Source organism: Alnus glutinosa, chromosome 5, assembly GCF_958979055.1.
Source record: "Alnus glutinosa chromosome 5, dhAlnGlut1.1, whole genome shotgun sequence".
Lineage (NCBI taxonomy): Eukaryota > Viridiplantae > Streptophyta > Magnoliopsida > Fagales > Betulaceae > Alnus > Alnus glutinosa.
In genome coordinates, this window is record NC_084890.1 from 30,151,675 (window position 1) to 30,174,563 (window position 22,889).

A 22,889-nucleotide genomic window follows, 5' to 3' on the forward strand; every position below is an offset into this window, starting at 1 on the left:
CGTTATTCATTGTTTGTGGCGTATAATTAGTGGCGTTTTTGACACACTACTAATTAGTTCAACACTAATTCTCATTTAGTGGAGATGTCACTAATTAGCGGAGTGACAAATTTGTCCACGTCACTAACTTTAGTGGCGTGGCTATAATGCCCACGTTAGTGGCGTGTGTTATATAGCCAAGCCACGCCACTAATTGTGGCATGGCCCAAAAAAAAAAATTTGTTATACGATTGATCTGGCTTCTTCTATTTGGACGTAAAGAACTAGGAAAGAGTGTGATTGACTTTAAACACAATATTGCTTTTGAGTCGCCTTTGGCAGGTTTCTGTTGCTCTTGTTCTTCTCTTCCTCCACCCTTAAGTTTCCAACTGCTCTCTCTCTCTCTCTCTCTCTCTCTCTCTACACACGTAAGTTTCCACTATCTCTCCTTATTTGCACCAGTATTTTATTAGCAATCACTGGTTGTATGTTTGAGACTATTCAGTTTTCTATGCACCCAGAAGCCGAGAACCCAATTCATAAAGTTCATATGAAATGTCCTCTTTTGCTTCTTTGGTTGCTGACTAAAAGTGGAGATGTAGTTTTGTGTATATGTGCCACATGAGAGAACAAAATCTTATAAAATTTGTATATACATACAATAGGAAGACAAAAAACGAAGACAAAAAATTTGTATATGATGCGAACCAATTAATACAGAACATAAGAATGGATAGGTTGGCTGTTTCAAGTGAGCCAACACAGTAAACTATATTTATCAAACAAATAATTCAACTTCTCTATATAATTATTGACTTGTTCCTTTTATACAATTAGGTAACCCAATTGAAGTAGAAGTGTCATTCTACATTGCTAGAAACCTATTGGAATACAAGGAAGAGACTCGGTTGGTTTCAACCAACCATGATCTGATCGTCTACTCTTATCCTAAGAGATAAGATTTCTTATTAACACTCCTCTACTTAGATAATTATTAAATAGGACTGCTACTAAATCAAATAACAAACTAATCTAGATATTCTTATTTAAAATTAAAAGACTAATTCTACTACTAATCAACCGCCTATCTCTTAAGATAAGAGATAAACTCTTATTTAGATAATGCTACTCATGGCTAGAGATGTAATCGATAATGATTACATCATTGACCCCCTCTAATCATTTCCCTTGTCCTTAAGGGAAAAACAAGAAAAATTGCGTTTTCACTACTTCTTCCATGTCTCCATCTTCATCTTCCCCTAGGTAAGCTTCAATCATGAACAATTTTTTGCATTGGTGTCCTGGTACGTATTTATCGTTGCATTTAAAACACAATCCCTTTGCTTGTCTTTCCTTTAACTCCTCTGGCATCAACCTCTTGATGGGTAGGAATGGCGGGTTTGAGGTTTGCTAGTTTCCAATATCTACTTTTCTTTCTTCCGCTTGGTTGCTTCTTGTGATAACACTGTGTCGTGCTTCGTAAAGTCTAGCCAGCCCGATTACAAATGTCAATGTCTCAGGTTTTCCTGTAGTGACATCAGCCCTGAGAACTTCTCGCAAGCCACTTATAAAGCAACTAACCTGACGAGTTTGGGATAGCACCCCAATTTCGGAGAGTAAAGATTCGAATTTCGCCTGGTATCCTCAAACCATTCCTTTATGTTGTAGCTTTGTCAATTCTCCAAAAGGATTGTAAAATTGATTGGGTCCAATGCGAGTAAGTAAACCTGCAGTGAATTCTGGCCACCCAATTTCTCGTTTTTCCTTGATTAAGATTTGGAACCACATCTGGGCCTCTCCTTCTAGGTGGAAGGAAGTCAGGGCTGTCTTCTTGCCCTCTAATGTTCCCTGAAACCGAAAGAATTGTTCAGCTCGGCATATCCACATCGTGGGGTCTTCGTCTCCGTTAAATCTTGGAAAATCTAATTTCACATGTCGTGTGGTGATTGTTGGGTGACATCCTCCCTGAAAGGAATTTTCTCCCTTGTATTCGTGATCTCTTCCACGTGAATTCTCATCATGTGATTGTTTGGCAAACATCTCGTATATTTTTGTCATATGATCTTGCATGGTCTGTTGACTCTTACGGAATTCCTCATACTTATCCGATAAGCTCTTCATTGATTGTTCCATGCTTCCCAGTCATTGATCCATCTCTTTGTGTTGTCTCTCTTTTGTTACATAACGTGTTGTTGGACAAGTTTGTAAAGAAAAATCCCGAATTGCCCAACTCTTGTTCTTTGATTTTCCTATGTTGTCTAATATCTGGTTTCTGTTGAGGGAAACTAGTCCTCTTGGGTAAACAATTCTTGCTATTCAAAAGGAAAACACCTGGCTCTGATACCAATTGATGTGAACCAATTAATACAAAACACAGGATTAGATAGGTTGGCTGTTTCGAGTGAGTTAAGAACTCCCAAAACACAGTAAACTGTATTTATCAAACAAATAATTCAACTTCTCCATATAATTACTGACTTGTTCCTTATATACAATTAGGTAACCCAACTAAAGTAGAAGTGTCATTCTACATGGCTAGAGACCTATTGGAATACAAGGAAGAGACTCGGTTGGTTTCAACCAAACATGATCGTCTACTCTTCTCCTAAGAGATAAGACTTCTTATTAACACTCTACTACTTAGATAACTATTAAATATGACTGCTACTAAATCAAATAACAAACTAATCTAGATATTCTTATTTAAAATTAAAAGACTACTTTTACTACTAATCAACCATCTATCTCTTAAGATAAGAGATAAACTCTTATTTAGATAATACTACTCATGGCTAGAGATGTAATCGATAATGATTACATCAGTTTCTTTGTAAACATATATAATACGAAGACAAAAAAAGAAGAAAGGAAGACAAGAAAAAAGAACGGATGAAAGGAGTACCTATGTAGGGGAGAAGTGAGTAGATAGAAGGAGAAAAGGGGGGAAAACGAAAATAAATTAGGGGTGAGTGGGAGTAGGGAAAAAAATGGGAGAAAACGAAAAAATTAGTGGCGTACTAAATTTACTACGCCACTAATTTAGTGGCGTGTCAGTCCTACTTCCGCTCACCCACCATTTAGTGGCGTGTTGATACTGACACGCCACTAGTTTAGTAGCGTGTTAGGGTGACATGCTACTAAATTAGAAGCGTGTCTCTCAGACATGCTACTAAATAATGCGTATCATAATCAACACGCCACTAATTTGTGAGGTGGCATATTCATATCAATGTTTCTCAAATAATCTTAATTTCATATTTAGGAATCCCTTTGACTTGTATTTGAACGAGGAATCCAATCAAAATATAAAGAGAGAGGACATGAAATAGCTATACTAACTAGCATATCGTGACAAGTGGAAAACTTTCAACATGGCATGTGATGAGTAAAATAATGATTTGAATGCTTCATTAATTATATGATTCTAATACTTAAGAATCTAAGCATTTTCTGTGTATCAAGAGGCTTAAATGAAAACAAATGCGTCTCCAAGGGGCAGCTCATTCGGCTGGGGACCACACCTCATGAACTGGAGGTCACTAGTTTGAATCCCCCTTTCTCCCTACTTGTGTGAACAAGTTTAAAAAAAAAAAAAAAAAAAAAAAAAAAAAAAAAAAAAAAAAAAAAAATGAAAACAAATGCTAGGAATTTGTAACTAGAAAATTTTGATGTGTATACTTTCATCCTCTTATTAAAGCCAGAAGTGGTAGCAAGTTCATTTAAAGAGATTATTTGTATTTTCAAGAAATTAGACTACATAAAATCGTCTCTGTCTTTTAAAAATAGGAGGTATATATATATTCTTCTAAGCAAAAATACAGAGTACTTTTTAATATAATTTCTTGAGGTTGTTACTTTGCAATGATTTTTTTCTTTGTTTGTTTTTTTTCATTTTACTAAAAGTCAATGAGGTCAAGGTAAAAATCGTTTGTTCTGGTTTCCATTTGTGCTATATATATATATATTAGTTATATAATAGAGAAAAGTACACATACCCCCTCTCCCAAACTACCAATTGTATCAATGTCCCCCTCCCCCCTAAACAACAAAAAAATGTTAATGTCCTCCTTAAAGCCAACAAAAGACAAAAATAACCCTAGAAAAGTTTCAATAAGACGAATATATTCCTAGGGGGGAAGATTGATATTGGCTCGTCTTTACCGGTTGCGTCACTTATCTTTTAAGTTCAATGACTTCAGTGGAGCCATCATGGATGTGGCTGTTATCCAAACTTCAATTTTTGTCTCTAGCTCGTAACAGTTTCACAGACGGTAATCAATCATCTTTATTTAACATATCTTCATTGGAGATAATAAGTTTTGGGTATAACAAGCTTTTGGGCTCTATTTCTTTGTTCTAGTGCAAACAACTGCAATATTTATATTTATGGTATAACTATTTCACTGGAAGCGTACCTTCAGAAATTGGAAACTTAATATGCTCACAAAGTTATACCTTCACAACCACAACTTTAGAAGTATGTTTAGACATGTTTTAGTTGATTGATTATATGGATTACATCATTGACTCAACATATTTGCCTTTAATTAATTGCCTCCAATGCAGTATCTTTCAAATGAAAGTACAAAATAATTTGTGGAGAGGACATAAGAAAACAAAAGGATTTAAGCAATTCTTGGACAAAAAAATAAAAATCTAATGGATGGTAATCTAATTGTTTATTGCTGGTAGGGTGTGAATGACTCGTTCTTGTTGGATAGGAAGACGTGGGTTGCACATATTTGTGAAAATGAGTCTGCAATACTAACGATGACCTTAGCTACAATTGGATATACCAAAATAGGGATACGTTACTTATTTGTAAAAAAATTCACATCTCTTCATGTTTCTTATTCGTAATCCGGATTAATTATTTTGGTTCAATTCATTTCAAAAAGTTGGAAACTACTTTTCTTCATGGAACCTGTAGTATCTCATCAGTCTAGACTTTGGTGTAGCAATTTTCTTTTTCCAAATGATGGATTAGGAAGGGTTCTAATCAATTATTTAAGACAAAAAAGAAAATTAATTAGTATAGGCTGAAGAAAAAGTGATTTATTATGTTGGAAGCCTTTTGTCAAATTGGCATTGTTCTGTATTCTCTGAGGTTATTAGATATAAAAATGATTGTGTTGACTAATTTAACAATGACTAATAAATGGGTTATGGTGGGAAGGAAGGATCAATATCTACAAGAGGTAATGTTATCAAATGGAATTATGTTCAAATTGGCAAATGTTGTGATTAGACTCGAGAAAATAATGGATCAGTTTTCACTCATGAGCCCCTTTTTTTTTTTTTTCAAACTTCAATATTTGTTTGTAATGGTAATTGTTTTATAGGTCATGTCTCTTCTACTTTGTTTAATTGCAAATTTTAACGTTTTATAGGAAGTGTACCTTCAGAAATTGGAAGCTTAAGTTTGCTGACTGAGTTAGACCTGGCCGTGAACAATTTTGGAGGTATATATGTTTAGCCTTGCTTTAATTGACTGATTATATATATATGGATGACATCAGTAAATGAACTTATTTTCATTTTTATTGCCTCTGATGGGTACATTTCAATTGGAAGTACAAAATAATTTATCCAAAGCATATAAGGAAACAAAAGGACAATTTAGGAAAAAAAGAAAGAGATGTGTTATTTGTACACACTTTTTTGTATACACACTCACATTCGGTGTGAGACCTATACATGTGAGATGGGTCTTACATGCATGGGTCGCACACCAAATATAAATGTATGTACAAAGTGTGTACAAATATCATTTGCCAAAAAGAAAATTCTAATGGATAGTAATGTTTATTGCTGCTAGGGAGTACAAACTAATTATGACCTTTGCCAGAATTGTTAGAGGCCTTGATGGACAACAAAAAACCTAACCAAAAAAATAATCAATGAATGATCTTGGGGCATATCTCAAACTCATTTGTTAGCTATAAATGTATTGTAACTTCTATAATATTTAGCAATGGTTTTTTCCCTTTTGTATTTTGATGAGTGGGCTAGACTCAAATGAGAAAAAAAGAATAAATATGTTATTTCAGATCAATGACCGACCAAATTGTTTACTTTAGATGAAAAGTTGTTCAAAATATCATGACTGATTACCTGGAAAATCTTTTACTCTATTGAATTTTTGCAAGACTTACCAAACATTAATCAATAGAGACGAATTTCGATATCACTTGATGAAAAATGAATATTTCTACAAGGTAGCTTGATTTGAAAGTAATTTAAAACGTTAAATCAATAAAATAAAATAATAAAAAAGGTTGATGTTGTGGGTTTAATATCATAGTGGTAAACGTAAAATAAATAAATAAATAAAAGGAAATAAATTATAGAAGGTAGTTTCCCAAAACTATTTCTTTCGATATATTTGCACTATTATTCTAACAATCTAATGTCGGTACTACGACACTCATCCGTCCTTCTAGCTAAGTGACTAAACCTCGTCCTCAAAAGGGTTTTGTTCTTCCTTAACCATCACAGCGTAATCCTCTTTGACGCTTCCACTGAATCCTTAATTGCTTATACTTCGAATTCTTCCTTGCGCAACAAAACAGTTCGTTAGCTCATCCTAGGAACTCACCAAGCCTAACTTGTAGCACGATGCTTGACCCTAGGCATCACACTTAGCTTGCATCATCACCTACTAAACTTGTCCTATATATTACTCACCTATACCTATCTATGATCACAACCTCAGATCTTTCTAATTCCACATGTAATGTCCCTTAAATTTAATTAATTTAATAATTAATTCTATGGGTATCCCAACACCTATTTACCACGAGAATAACTTTCAAAAGATTTATCTATAACTAACCAGAATTAATTAATAAAAATAATTTACATGGAGAGTTAAAGTAGAATTTTTCATGTCAACTAACAAGGAGCTAACTGGGAAATACTATCCTAAACTAGGACAAACAATTTTTGACATGGCATTAAAGGGTTGTAGGCACCATTCCTCCTCACGACAATATTTGCACCTTTCTTAGATGAACATTGTAGGCATTATGCCTCCACACGTAGGAAACCTTTCATTTCTAGCTAGTCTAAGCATTGAAAACAATAATTTTCGTGGCTCTCTGCCCAATGAGTTGTCTCATCTTTACCGGTCGCAACACTTATCCTTTGAACTCAATAACTTTAGTAGTGAAAATTGTTGTAATGTTACAAACATGGTTTTATTTTTAACCGTTTTCAAAAATATTTTGATGTTTAACATTAAAACATTGATGAGTTTTTATGAGAAAAAGAAGAAAAAAGAAATCAACTTTAAATAAGTTTTTTATGGTTTTACCTATTGGTTATAACAAAGATTTTATGGCATTTGACCATTTGACCAATAACAAATGCTTTTGACGTTATGATCGTTTGGTCATTAATATTTTTATGAACAAAAGATTTTCTATGAAATTTTGTTCTCATACATTTTTTAATTGTCTTTAACAAATAGAAACGGTCATTGGCTTTAAAAAGAGAAATCAGCTTTAACTAGTTTAACGGTTTTGACCATTGGACATTATTAAGCTTTATGGTATTTTATGGCATTTTGATTTTTTGACCGTTAGTCATAAAATTCCAAAATATAACCATTTGGTCATAAAGTGTTTTCAATGCCTTTGGATACTATAATAGATTTACTAAGCCATCTATCATGTATATATATAAGATACACTATGAGTACTTGAGTGATATATATACATTTTTATATACTTCTATTTTTTTACATGATACTGACCCTAAAAGATTATGAGATTATTTTCACAAAGGAAAATCAAAAGGTTGTTCTATTTGATCTTCGTTCTTAGAAGTGTGTCCTTAATAAAGATAGACGCTATATTCCAACCTGAGAGGTTGAGTGTCAAGGGATCCGATCACATTGAGTTATATATTCCGGGAGACACGAATCAACCTTTAAGGATAACGCTCTTGCGTGATTCTATAGCATTGCAAAGTCTTTCCTTTTTCTAATTTTAGTCCATTGCATTCTATTTATTTTATTATTATTATTTCGGATTAATATTATTTTATTTCAACAAGAATTTTGTGCACCATCCAAAATTATTTCCAACAATTCTATCATGGATGGTGCTGTTATCCAAACTTCAAAATTTGTCTCTAAACAGTAACAGTTTCCCGGGAGGTATTCCACTATCTCTATCTAACATATCTTCATTGCAAATATTAAATCTTGGATATAACAAGCTTTCGAGCTCCATACCTTCCTCCATCTTTAACATATCCACCTTATGTGAAATTTATCTCGGAAGTAACATGCTTTCTGGTCCCATGCCCTCTATTATTTCAAGCATGTCATCATTGCAAAAGTCATAGTTCTTTACTATAATAAGCTATCTAGTGGACTTCTAGAAGATATGTTTAATCTTCTTCCCAACCTACAAAGGCTTGGTGTGTCTTACAATCAGTTTTATGGACAACTCCCATCTAGTTTGTTCAAGTGCCGACAACTGCAAAACGTATTAACAAATATTTATTTTTGCTAGAATGTTATCCCTTGGGTTGGAAGAACCTTACTCGTAACGTGTAGTGTTGATTGGTGTTCGCTCAGATATGTGGTATGAGCTTTTATAATAATCGCTTCTACAACTATTTATTTTGTTTGATGCAAAACGGTAACGTGCCCAAAAAATTATTCAATTTATTTGTTTAATTTGGAGTGTTATTGAAAATGCCTTAATACCAATAAACTAGTAATTAGCCGATAGTATTGCCCTAGAAACTAATTTATCAGATTTGTGTTGTGAGTTTTAAAGTACTCGCAAGCGTATGAATCGTATGCAATATAGTGTGTGTGCAAGTGCGAGGTCGAATTCATAGGAAATTGTGTCGTGAAAATTAATTTCTATTTAAACTAATCTTATTTTTACCTAGTTTTGAATTTTTGGGGTTTTATTATGCAAAGTAATAAACTAAATAAAACTGAATTAGAAACAATTGATGGAAAGCACTAAGGTTGTCAGAATCCACATCGCCAAATCAAACACATTCTTGTATTTTACTCATACAACCGATAAACAAATAAGCCTTTTACATTATTCAAAGTTCCATAAAAATAGATATTAAATCATTAAATAACAAAGTTAAAGATTTAATAAATGTAAATTAAGGAGTCCAAATATACAATATTTGGCATTCATCAAATACCCCTAAACTTACATTTTGTTAGTCCCTTAGCAAAACAAAATAAAAAACAAAAATCAAAGTATGAAATATAAGTCCGCTGTCATGGGAGAGACAATTGCATTTAGCATATGTAACAAGCCTTTTGAACCCCTAGGCATCTCTAAAAAATGAGTGAAGTCTCATAAGGGTTTAACATCAATGATACCCACAAACACTTTAACGCACTATATTTGTTATTGACAAACAAGGACTTCCACATAAACACATAATTCATACATCATGAGAAGGTTTAACAAGGTGAACACCACAATCACATCATCAGGTCATAAAAAATTATTCAACTCATAGCTGGAAAATTGAGACAACATATGCTCCAATAAGTGAAAAGTGAGATTAACATAGACTCATGAAGTTTCAAATTTTCTCAAAGTTTGTGTACTCCAAAATTCATAGGAATTCTATCAAATGAAAACAACCAATGATTAAATCAAAATGCGCATTTTTTTTTTTTAAAGGTGTAGGCTGTGCAATGTCGGACTCCCTTAAGCTTTCTAATTGACCTATTAAACGAGTGTTGGGCCAGTGACTCCCAAACCAGATGGTTTTTAGGCACTAGATATAGAAACATCTTTAAGGGCTTAATTACTCAAGTAAAAAAGGCTACGACGCCAAACTAGCTATACAATCAACCAAATTGAATTTCTCATATTTTTACGCGAACACTCAATGCTTAATAAGGCAAAAGGTTCGGTTACTCAAGGATAACTCAAACTATGATGTTTTTTTTTTTTTTTAAGCCAAGGTTTCATCAACAAATCATCCGACAAATCTCAAGACACACTTCTTAATTCAAATCTCATACTTCATAGACTTTATGCTAATGTGTTTGTGATAAACAACTCAAACAAGTGAAGTCTCTTTGATCTAACAGATGAGTCAAAAGATTCAGATTTCTAATGACATAAAGTGTTCAGGATGTTAAACAAACCAAAAACATACAAATTAAACCACAATTGCGATGTAATCATGCCCAATAAAAAATATAGCTTTTTTATGTTTTTTATTTTTTACACAAAAGCAATAAAAACAATAAAGACAACAGACAGAATCATCTACCTCACCCCCAAACTAAAATGACACATTGTCCCAAATGTGACCAGAAATACAATACTGAAAAGGCAACACAAGTCGGGTGTAACATAGGAGAACGCCCCGTCTGATTGGGTTGTGTGGTCCCATATTAGAACTGAAACCTCTTCTCGGGCAAGAAGAAGCGACCCTCCTTTGAGTCTTTAGCCATGGACTGTCCATATAATTTCTGAAGAATTCACCCATAACCAATTACTATATTGGCTCTCCCTCCAAAGCCCACATAGTTGCACGATCCTAAAATTTAGGATTCAAACACTCGACATCCTCATATAATGATTAGCTTCTGTACCGAGATTATAAATCTCACTATGCCATAGGGAGTTTTCAAATCATAATCAAAGTGCTCATAGGTAACTGAATCATTAAGAAAATTATACATAAAGTACCAATTTCCATTTTTTGAAAACAAAATGTCATATCTCATATAAAATTCTCATTTGTCACATTGCTAACCCAATATCTTTCCAGATCAATCAATGCAATTCACACTTATAAAATTCCACATAGAATTCCACAATGGCACCACTATATTAAATATAATATTATGTATCATCAGTATTAAAATATTGCTCGACTCACTATTTGCATGATTTATTTAAAATTTTACATTTACTTTGAGAATCAATGACAATAAGACATATGCACATATCTATACATCCAAATACATTTTATTTTGAAAATCTTTACTGTGTGGCGTATTATTTTCATAAAATCCTTGATTAACTTTTAATACTTACCTTAAGCTCCTGCACCACTTACACTGGAATTTACCATGCGTTAGTCTATCACTTGATCCTAAAAGCAAAGGGGTTGTTTGGCAAACCACTCTAACTCTCCCTTTATTTATTTATTTTTTCACTTTTCTAAAAAAAAAAACATTCTAACTTTTTTACACTTTTTATATCACATCAACCATATTTTATTATTATTCAAATAAAAAAAAAATTCACTACAAAACAAAATTTTTTCACTTTTCTATAAAACATTCTCAAATTTTATATCACATCAATCATTTCTTACTACATAACTCACAAATATTCCACAACACAAGTACTTACTAAACATGACCAAAATAATTAAATATCAATACCTACAGTCAAAGTTTACCTTCTTTAAATCAAGAAATTCCTAGAATTCATTTTTCACACTTTTGTCTTCTTAAATCTTTCGTTTTCATATCTTCTCATTTTCTGTTATCCTTTATCTATTAAGGTCAGCTCAAAGAACCAAGAGAAAGTAATCCAACACAAAATCTCCTATACGTGAGAGACTAGCATAAACATAAAATAAAGATTCTCTTATACCTTTTGCAATAACATGTCTTTCTTAAAATCATTATTTTATTCTCATAATCATCACATTTCATTTTGCAAATCATTTCAACGTATGTAAAAATAATTGAAAACATATAATCACGTTATTCATAAAATATTCAGGCTCATGTAATTTTAACAATCATACCTCAAAAGCTTTATCAAATAATTTAATAAAAACAATATCATTTCCCATTTTCCTAAAAAATAGCCAAGCACCATTATCCTTCTTTGTGCTAACGATGCACCACGACCTAACCCTCACATCTTCATCACACATTGAACAACTATCCCAAAATCTTTATCTAACCTTATCCTTCTAGGTAACCCACTAAAAATCCTAATAATATTTAACCATTTTTAGTTGGCATTATACTAATGCATTAATTACCTAATTACATATCTAAGTGGGTCACGAGCCTAATTAAGCACTTCTATAATAACAGTACTTATAAATATTATCTTCTATTGCCTTGGGAGTTATTTAGGGTAAATTGTAACGTCAAGACAAATACCCTAAATCATAATTTAATTTAATACTTTAAACGTTAAGTTAATAATCCTGTTGGTATTGAAATATAATACCATACTATAATATACTTAATTACTAAAGCTTGGAATACATAACTAGGTTCTAAACTAGACATTATACTTAGGATTAATTTGCACTTAATCCACAATCCTTATGAAATTATATTAACATTGGTTGAGTCTATGTATCAACATCCCAATTGTTATTACCATTTATTCTACTAATCTATTTATGATATTTTTATACCCACTCATTATTTCTCTCATTTAATGCCAAAACTTATGTACCTATACCTCAAGGGAAACATCGAGTTGGCTGAATGTTCACAAGCCCTATAGTTCTTCGAAGACCACTAGAAGACAACTAATAGACAAACCTTAACACAATTAACTTAAAACCTTAACAATCTCCACACACCAAAACGCCCAAGCAAACCATTTCGTCACCAACTCTTCCCCTCATTAAATGGGATACCCAGAACAAGCAACAACTCCGACAATTTCACAACATCATTCGGTCTTAGATCCAAGCCAACAAGCTACCATTGGTAGCTTAATTATATCTTTATCTGGGGCCTTAGGCGATTGCCTAATTTGTCTAGGCATTGAGCCGGCACTGCCTACCAACATACCAAACATTCCTAACCAATATCCTACCTCAAGCTACTTAGCAAAACCCAACAATCAAGACCCAAAATGAAGCTTCACATCTCTCTTTCCTCACGCCCAACTAGCCCTCCATAACCGAAACTTCACAGCCAATTCACTCTTAAGGTAAACTACCCCTAATTCGGCCAGATCAAACCTAAAATCACTAAATCAAAATTTCTCTTGAAACCCAGTTGGCTTGAGAACCCAAAACACTTCATTGCAATCAACCATAATCAAGATTATATCACCAACACTCACGGGTCCTCTAACTAAAACCATAAGACCATCATAAATTCAAAGCTCTAAGTAATAGAGCACCCTAAGGAAATCATTTCTCCATTCGGCCATGAATCCTTTAAAGCCATAACTTCAACTCCTAAAACAACCCATCTTCTCAAGTCATCAATACAACCCAGCAAAACACTAACTAATTGAAACCCAAAACAGATGAATAATTAAATCATAAAACAACCCAAATCAACCTTCAATCACGGAACCAAGGGAAATTTCTCTTGAAACCCAGTTGGCTTGAAAACCCAAAACACTTCATTGCAATCAACCATAATCAAGATTATATCACCAACACTCACGGGACCTCTAACTAAAACCATAAGACCATCATAAATTCAAAGCTCTAAGAAATAGATCACCCTAAGGAAATCATTCCTCCATTCGGCCATGAATCCTTTAAAGCCATAACTTCAACTCCTAAAACAACCCATCTTCTCAAGTCATCAATACAACCCAGCAAAACACTAACTAATTGAAACCCAAAACAGATGAATAATTAAATCATAAAACAATCTAAATCAACCTTCAATCACAGAAACAAGGGAAATAAATCAAACTCCAAAGCCCACTCTAAATCAACCAAGAAAAACAAATCAAAACACCCAAAATCTCAATATAACATTCACCAAAGAACCCAGAACAACTGAAACTCTAATCTACCATCACCAAAAAACCCATAAGAAAATCAAGAGATAAAAACCTAAGAAATCATACCCAATCTTTAATTGATCCAAAACACCTACAATAAAATCAAAATTAAACATAATCTTAGCTTTTAGAATGATTTTTGTGTTCTACAACTATTGATGAATTAGGATCCAAGTGTAAGCATACAAGAGCTGGATCCATGGCCATGGTAGCACATCTAAATGTTCAAGTGACCCCACCTAAATATACATATATAATTAAGGGAAGGAAATAAGCTTTAGAGTATCTGCTGGTAGTGCTCTAACAGTTTGAACACAGCAACTAAGCCACAATGGTAGAGGAGAGCTCAAGAAAAATAGTCTTGTCAGAAGGAGGAGGTGGCCAATAAGTTGATTACCATGAAGTGGAAATTATCACCAGGGGCGATGTAGAGCCAAAAATAAAAATGAGCCAGCAAATGACAAGAATTATGGGGAGTCAGGAGGCATAATAAAAAAGAGTCGTGATGGGAAGTACAGTCCATATGTTTTGGAGGTGGCTTATATTCAGCCCCGCCAGTCATTATGAGTATGATTAGCTGGAGTTGTCGAGGGCTTGGAACCCTCGGACAGTTTGTAATCTTTTTCAATTAGTTAAGGAAAGGAGACCCAATATCTTATTTCTTTGAGTGATGTTTATAATATAACAAGCTCATATTTATAGGAGAATTAGATAATACAAATAGATTTCAACTACAACTAGGTAAATGTGACTAAGTGATAGACTTCAATTGTAGTTATGTTGCAGTCTTCAATTGTGACTAGGTAATAATTAGGTCACAGTGTTCAACAGTGGGTAGGTGATAGTCTTCAACTGTAGCTTGGATTCTTGTTCTCCTGATATACTCTAACATCATGTTAAGGCCTGAACGACAAATGGAGGCGTTCTAGAATGTATTGGAGGATTGTCAACTAAGTGATTTGGGCTTCACATGGTCTAAGTTTACGTGGTGCAACAATCTTACGAACCATCCTTTTAGTAGGGAAAGGCTTGATAGAGCAGTGGCAAATCTTAACTGGTGTGGGAATTTTAAGGATGTGGATGTTTGTGTCTTGGCTGCTAGCAATTTTGACCATTGCCCACTACTTATAAATTATGGACGTCGGCAAAGAGACTACTGGAGCAAAAATATCAGTCTTTTAAATTCAAAGACAGTCGGATCGTTAAAGATGAATGATAAGAAGTGATCAAGTAGGCTTGGTGAACTAAGGAGCCTTGGGGAAACAAGCTAAAAAATGTTTAGTTGGGACTGGAGGAATGTAAGCAGCGTTTGATCTCATGGAGCACGAGCATACGGGACGATACAGGGGTATTGTTAAAAAATATATTTAGATACTAAAGACTTTCAAAGGAAGTGTAGAACTAGATTCGGTGTGTCGTGTCAAGCAAATTCAAATGGAAATTGATGGTATATTGGAAAAAGAGGAGGTGCCCTGGAAACAAAGGGCAAAGGTGCACTGGCTACAACATGGTGACAGAAATACTAAATTCTTCCACATGTGTGCGAATCAAAGGCGAAGGGTCAACCATATCAGTCAAGAGGTAAGAGTGTGGAGGGAGTTAATTGCAACAAACCAAAAGAAATCAACAAGGCCTTTATTGATTATTATCAAGATTTATTTTGTCCCTCTTGGCCTACAGATATTGAAGATTGTCTAGAGGTAGTACATGGACAGGTTGCTCTGGATAAATTCACAACTAAGGAGTTCACTATTGAACATGAATGATGTTAGTCTAGCTTTGTCAAAAATGTCTCCATCGAAATTAGCAGAACCTAATGATGGCTTCTTTCATGTTTCTACCAAAAATACTAGGCCACAATGGGAATTGAGGTATGTTAGGCTGTCCTAAGTTGCTTAAATTATGGTCGAATTAATGAAACACAAATCATTCTTATCCCAAAAATAAAAAATTCGACTAAGGTCATAGACTTTAGACCTATTAGCCTTTGCAATTTGATCTATAAATTAGTGTCCAAAGTCCTCGCCAATAGACTCAAGAAAGTCCTCCCTCATACGATTTCGCCAATCCAAAGTGCATTCATCTTTGGCAAGCTCATTACTAATAATATTATACCAGCTTTTTAAACCTTACACGCGATGAGCACTCTTTTGAAAGGGAAAGTGGGCTACATGGCATTGAAATTGGACATGAGCAAAGCACATGACAGAGTGAAATGGTGTTTCCTGAATGCGGTTATGCGAAAGATAGGGTTTGATACTCGGTGGATGCAGTTAATGATGATGTGTATTCAGTCAGTGACCTACTCCATTTTGCTCAACGGTGAACCATACGGGAGAGTCATACCAACCAGAGGCATTCAAAAGGGGGATTCGCTATCCCGTATTTATTAATCATTTGTACGGAGGCATTGAGTTTGCTTTCGCAAAAGGCATTGAGTGTGAGAATTAATCCTTTGTTCTTTGCATATGATAGTCTCCTCTTTTGCAAGGCTTACCCTATGGAGCGGCGCAACTTACAACAAGTACTGGACATATTTGAGAAGCCATTAGGTCAAAAGCTAAAGATAAAGCTTCTCTATTTTTCAATGGAAATACCGTGGCCCTGATTAAACGACTAATTATTGCATTGTCAAGGCTACGAGCTACATAGGCTTTTCAAAAATATCTTGGCTTGCTGGAAATGGTGAGGAGATCTCGAATGAATGCATTCAAGAGTATTAAAGATAGAATCTGGTGTAGAATGAGCAACTAGAAGATGAAATTTTTAAGAAGGCGTTGGAAAAGTAGTGCTAGTGTAGTCTAGAACCTAGACTCTTGGGCGGCCTAAACTATCAAGGTAAAATACTTCTCCTTTGGGTCTATCTTTAATGCAAAGTTGGGTCATAGACCATCTTATGTATGGCATAGCTTTTGGAAGGCCAGAAATTTATTAAAGGAGGGATTATTATGGAGGATTGTGAATGGGGAGAATATAAAAGTATGGAAAGAAAAATGAACACCGAACCCTTTGGCACTTCTTGCACATTCGCCAAGGTGGGGGCTAGTTGATGATAATTTCATAGCAGACATTAATGACGAGGATACCAAATGATGGAATGTCCATTTGATCAAAGAGGTTTTTGGGGAGAGTGCGTCAGTAGAAATATGTCATATTCATATTAACTCCACTAATGGGAGAGATCAACAAATCTGGAGGTGCACTAGTAACAGAGAGTTACGGTGAGGAGTTTATAGTACTTAGATCAAACTCTTGTAGCGAATAACATATGAGAATGCTCTTATGTTAGAAGGCAATACACAGTACGGAAAAGAATTTGGAAGATGACAGTTCCAAATGTAGTGAAAGTTTTTATCTTGAGGGCCTGTAAGAATGCTTTGCCTACTAAAGCAAATTTTGTCAAAATGAAGGTTCAAGAGGATCCATTCTGCCCTATTTATGGATCAGATGGGGAAACCACATGGCATATCTTGTGGAAATGTACGGTGGCTAGAGAAACATGGAGTATGTGTGGAAGAAGACTACAAAAGAGCAATGTGGAGAATGGAGAGTTTATTCATATTGTGGAAGAGCTGCAAGATAAATTGGATGATGAAGAATTTGCTCTATTGGCGGTAGTGGCTAGGAATTTATGAATGAGGATATATGGAATTTTTTGGGGGAAGCTTTAGCCATCCTACTGAGATTGTTAGGAAAGCTATGGAATCCATTAAGGATTTAAAGAATGCCAATGCTAGACCATGGGTTGAAAATGAGGATATATCTTCTCATAAAAATTGGACGGTACCCACAGTGGGTCACATGAAGATTAACTGAGATGCAGCGGTGGATAAGGCTGAAGGAAAGATGGGTATTGGTGTGATTATGAAAGACCATGAGGGAGAAGTCTTGGAAACATTGCAAGCTCCTAGACTATACATCATTGACCCTACTAGGCGGCTTTGAGGGCTGTAGTTTTTGCTAGGGAATTGGGACATCAACAGGTGGAGTTAGAGGGTGATACCATCAAGATTGTACAGACACTAAAAGATGAAGGTAAGAGTTGATGTAGGTATGGCCTTCTGATTGAAAATGCAAAATTTATGCTGAAGAATTTGCACTTATGGAGTATGAACCATATCAAAAGGGAGGCAAATCTATTAGTTCACAGGCTGGCTAAGGAAGCTCTTTCTCTTATAGACGAACAAGTTCATATGAAGGATAGCTCTCATTGTACGGTTAATCTTGTAACTGCTGAATACAGTAATATTTAATTTCTACATCAAGGATTGCTTGACTAAATTCAAAAGAGAAAAAAAAAAGAAGAAGAAGTAAGAATCACTTTGTCAAGAAATAAAAAAGAAAAAGAAAAAGGAAAAGATATATTAGGGCTTGACTAATAGTTGTTGGGCTTAGATAATATATTAGCAGTTGCCACTTAACCGAGTTAGTTCCATTGGGTATTTCCATCTTGAACCTGCTTACAATAACAAATAGCACAATCGATCCTTTGTTATGCATTTCAGATGATTCAACAAGAGTTGCAAAAATGATATACATTGTAAAAAACAAATTGTATATTCGTCACACTCATCATATTGTATTTTATTAGTTTAAGATAAACAGTTAATCAACAACTTTTGTATCTTTCGCTAGAGACTAAGAAGAAACTAAAAACACAAATATAATTAACTCTCTCCACGGTTTGTTGTAAAAAATTGTAATATTCACAAAGCATTGCCGGTAATTTTAGTTATTAGAAAAATTGCATTAAGCATATCTCAAGGCTGTATAACCAAGTGTATTCCATTGGGCATTGCTTTCTTAAAGCTGCTTTAGAAAGGCAACAAATGCGCCCACCATGATTTTGTCATGCATTTTGCGTGTCTCAATTGGAAGCACTAAAAAAAGATATTTAAAAATTGGACGCACTAATCAAACTGGACAAAAGATAATTAGCTCTTAATTTGAAGTTTTGATTGGTTTATTAGACGTCTGTTTACTTGTGTGTACGATTCATTTAAACCACATATTTTTTCTTTGAATAATAATGAATGGTTGTTCATATTGTGACAGGTGCAATACCTAGTGAAATTGGTAATCTACAAAACCTTGAGATCTTGGCTATCAGTGGGAACAAATTAATGGGGCAAATTCCGTTTGAGGTCTTTAATATCTCAACAATTCAAGTAATTGACATGTCTATTAATATCCTCTCCGGACATCTTCCATCAAATATAGACATTTTCCTTCCAATTCTTCAGTATCTTTATGTGAGCGACAACGCTTTGAGTGGAACAATACCTAGCTTTATCTCCAATGCTTCACAACTCACTGAACTAGATGTGGGCTACAACTCATTCTCGGGCTTAATTCCTAAAGCACTTGGTAATTTAAGACTCCTCCAGTGGCTTGGCCTACAAAACAATAATTTGACCATTGAATATTCCACTCCAGATTTCAACTTTTTCTCTTCTTTGTCAAATTTTGCATATCTAATACATTTAGACTTGTCATATAATCCACTTAACAGCGTCCTTCCTAGTTCCATTGGAAATCTCTCTACTTCTCTTCAATATCTTCACATGGATAATTGTAAGATTGAGGGCATCATTCCTAGAGAGATAAGTAATTTAAGCAACTTGGTGTCTTTGTCCCTAGAGCTCAATGAATTGGCTAGACGTATTCCAACTACAGTGGAAAGATTGCATAAGCTTCAAGCTCTCTATCTTGATGATAATAGACTAGAAGGATCAATCCCATCCAATCTTTGTCATTTAGAAAGCTTGTTTAAGTTGTATTTAGGTGGTAATGAGCTTTCTGGACCTATTCCTACATGTGTAAATAATTTGACTTCTCTAAGATATCTTTACCTAGACTCCAACCAGTTAACTTCTATGATTCCCTTCAGCTTGTGGAGCCTTAAATATATTTTGGAGGTCGACCTCTCATCAAATTCTCTAAGTGGCCCCCTGTCATTCGAGATTGGAAATTTAAAAGTATTGAGAGTATTAGAGTTATCAAGAAATCAACTATCTGGTCATATCCCAACAACAATGGCTGGCCTCAAAGATATAACTAATCTCTCATTGACGAACAATCAGTTAGAAGGCTCAATTCCTAAATCTTTTGGTGCATTGGTAAGCTTGGAATTCTTAGATCTTTCTTGTAACAATTTATCCGGAGAGATTCCTAAGTCTTTGGAAGCACTTTCATACCTCAAATATCTAAATGTCTCTTTCAATAGACTACAAGGAAAAATACCTGTAGGAGGACCATTTGTAAACTTCTCTGCTGCATCTTTTTTGTCAAATGATGGACTTTGTGGTGCTCCCCGACTACAAGTTTCTCCATGTAAAGAAGGTGTTTCTCGACCAAAAAAGACCGCAATTGCACATATACTAAAGTATGTATTGCCAACAATTGGGTTAACAATACTTGTAGTAGTCGCTCTTGTATTAGTGTGGATAAGATGCCAAAAAAGGTATATGCAAATTCCAATAGAGGCAAACTCTTTACCACTAGCTACATGGAGGAGAATTTCCCAACAAGAACTTTTACAAGCAACAGAAGGGTTCAATGCAAGCAACATACTTGGTAAAGGGAGTTTTGGATCGGTATACCAAGGGACACTTTCAGATGGAATAATTGTTGCAATAAAAGTTTTCAACTTGGTAGTAGAAGGGGCGTTCAAGAGTTTTGATACAGAGTGTGAGGTATTGCGCAATATTCGTCATCGAAATCTTGTCAAAATCATCAGCACGTGTAGTAACATGGACTTCAAATCTTTTGTATTGGAATACATGCCTAATGGAAACCTAGAGAAATGGTTGTATTCTCAAGACCACTATTTGAGTGTCTTACAAAGACTAAATATAATGATCGATGTCGCGTCAGCACTAGAATACCTTCATCATGGTTATTCAACACCTATTGTTCATTGTGATTTGAAGCCGAGCAATGTCTTATTAGATGAAGATATGGTCGCACATGTGGCTGATTTTGGAATTGCCAAACTGTTAGGTGATGGAGATTCTGTGATGCGAACCATAACTCTCGCTACTATTGGGTATATGGCACCAGGTGATGTTTTTAGCCTACAACTAGAACTTGCATGTTTGTCATTCTACTCTTGAATGCACGAATAGCAATAGCCTTTTGGTTGAATATTGATTTTAGCACTTTATATCTTTTGAATATATAATTATGTTATCATGATTATTTTTTATGTACACAAACAGAGTATGGATTGGAAGGAATTGTTTCTACAAAAGGCGATGTCTATAGTTATGGTATTTTGCTTATGGAAACCTTCACAAGAAAGAAACCTACCGATGATATGTTTGTTGGAGAAATAAGCTTGAAGCGTTGGGTAGAGGAATCGTCACCCTTTTCAGTAACTAAAGTTGTTGATGCCTATTTGTTGAGAACTGAAAGAGACTATGCTTCTATGGAGAATTGCATGTCGTCCATAATGGGATTGGCTTTACAGTGTTGTGCTGAGTTACATGAGCAGAGGATTAATGCAAAAAGTATTTTAATCACACTCAACAAGATCAAACTGAAGTTTCTACAAGATACTCAAGGAAGAAGCTAGTTAAATGAGAACATCAGGTTTGTTTATGGCTCTTTCATGTTTGTGCTTTTGAAATAATATAACTCTCTTGAGACCTATAACTAGTCTCTTATACGAGAACAAGATGAGGGATTTTTTTATAGCCATTGATTTCTTATGGTAGAGAATTGTAACATTTATAAGTGGTATAACTAATGATTAGTCACCAATGGGTATTCTAAGTTAGTCTCAAAGTGTTAAAGGCAACAAAATCATTAGCTTCTCTCTCGGGACAAAAATGATACTTCAATCGCATAAAATGAAAGGATGGGCTAGATTTGCACTTTGGCTATAGGGTTTGATTCTAAGGGGGTGGAGTAAGATAAGTTTTGTCGGTTGTTTATATTAGTTTATTTACTATCTAGGACTTTATATATAACTTCATTGCTTCATCATTTTTTCAGAGTGATTTGTCCTATGATAACTTCACCTATATATTCATGTAACTGTGAAGGAAAGAAATAAGAATAACTTCTGTTTTTCCAATGAATTTTGTAACATCAAATTTTTATCCTTTGGATGGGAACAATATGTATATACTAGAGCTTATCCATGAAGAACAAATAGTAAGACTACTCTTTGAGGCCGGTAGTAATTTTGTATCTGTAATTACTATATCTGCATATTATGCTAACATACTCCGTTCCTCATGCCAAAAACTTCTGGCATGCTTGAACATAACCAACAGTCAAAGATGTACATTATTTTTTAGAGTCTATACAATATTCTAAAGTCATCATTTGATCTTTTATAAGAAAGATGAAGTTTCTCTAAATCTAAATGATGGACAATGTGGTAGTCAACATTTAGTCATTTAAGCAAATGAAAATTCAAAGGACTGAGTTTTCCCTCTTCCCTGATTATCTAGCAAAAGGATTAAGCTTCCATCATTCTTGATTAGTTAAAATTATTGCTTTTTGTATGGCAAAGTAGAATTGATTTCTTGGAATGTTTGTTACATGTTAGTTTTATAATTAAATTATTTGCTTTCATATTCGAGTTGAATTAACTTTCCAAGAGGCCAGATTTGAAGAAGAGCAGAGAGGAGGGTCAAATCTGTGTTTTGAGAAACAAATCCTATTGGTCCTATTTTTGGATATCTATGAAGCTCCAAAGACGGAAGAAGAGAAGGTGCATAGAATTCCTCAAAACGACATGTATCTAAGAAAATCCCAAGGCTAAGGTGGGGGTTACTACTAGGTCTATGCTTATGGGTCTGTCTAAGAGGGAAAGCGAGAGCAATTATTATGAACTCTCATGGGTATGAAATTTTTGCCGACTATTTTGATTGAAGTGGACTCTTTGATTTTTCTGTTTGAATTTTCATTTGGAGATTTATAGAGGACTCTGCTTTGACAGAGAGTCTGTTCATTTAGAAACTAAGTTCAACCCTTTGAGTATTATTGTTCAACATGTCTATGGTACATTATGATTATTACGAATTGATGGGAAGAAGTTTATAGCCACTATCTCATGAAAGGAGATGATAAGAAAGAAAATTTTACATCCTACTATACAAGTTTTATCTTGCTTGAAGCATATATTTTAAAAGCTATTCATTAATGTCT

The 22,889-nt window shown here is 34.4% G+C and overlaps 1 protein-coding gene across 1 annotated transcript; it reads left to right on the plus strand.

Moving 5' to 3' along the window:
• Positions 1-17,050: 17,050 nt before the first annotated feature.
• On the plus strand, positions 17,051-22,736 carry LOC133869246 (receptor kinase-like protein Xa21). Its single transcript, XM_062306202.1, has 5 exons — positions 17,051-17,341; positions 17,663-17,762; positions 18,783-20,789; positions 20,948-21,320; positions 22,347-22,736. The coding sequence occupies exons 1-4, from the start codon at positions 17,051-17,053 to the stop codon at positions 21,301-21,303; spliced, it is 2,754 nt and encodes a 917-aa protein (XP_062162186.1). The 3' UTR covers positions 21,304-21,320; positions 22,347-22,736.
• The last annotated feature ends 153 nt before the right edge of the window (positions 22,737-22,889 follow it).

What these genes read in the sequence shown, in the direction of transcription:
- LOC133869246 (XM_062306202.1), top strand. Translation starts at nt 17,051, where the DNA reads ATGACAGTTCCAAATGTAGTGAAAGTTTTTATCTTGAGGGCCTGTAAG. An exon ending in AAGAATTTGCTCTATTGGCG is followed by an intron (nt 17,342 to 17,662) that starts GTAGTGGCTAGG and finishes TGACCCTACTAG; the next exon opens with GCGGCTTTGAGGGCTGTAGT. An exon ending in ACAGACACTAAAAGATGAAG is followed by an intron (nt 17,763 to 18,782) that starts GTAAGAGTTGAT and finishes ATATTGTGACAG; the next exon opens with GTGCAATACCTAGTGAAATT.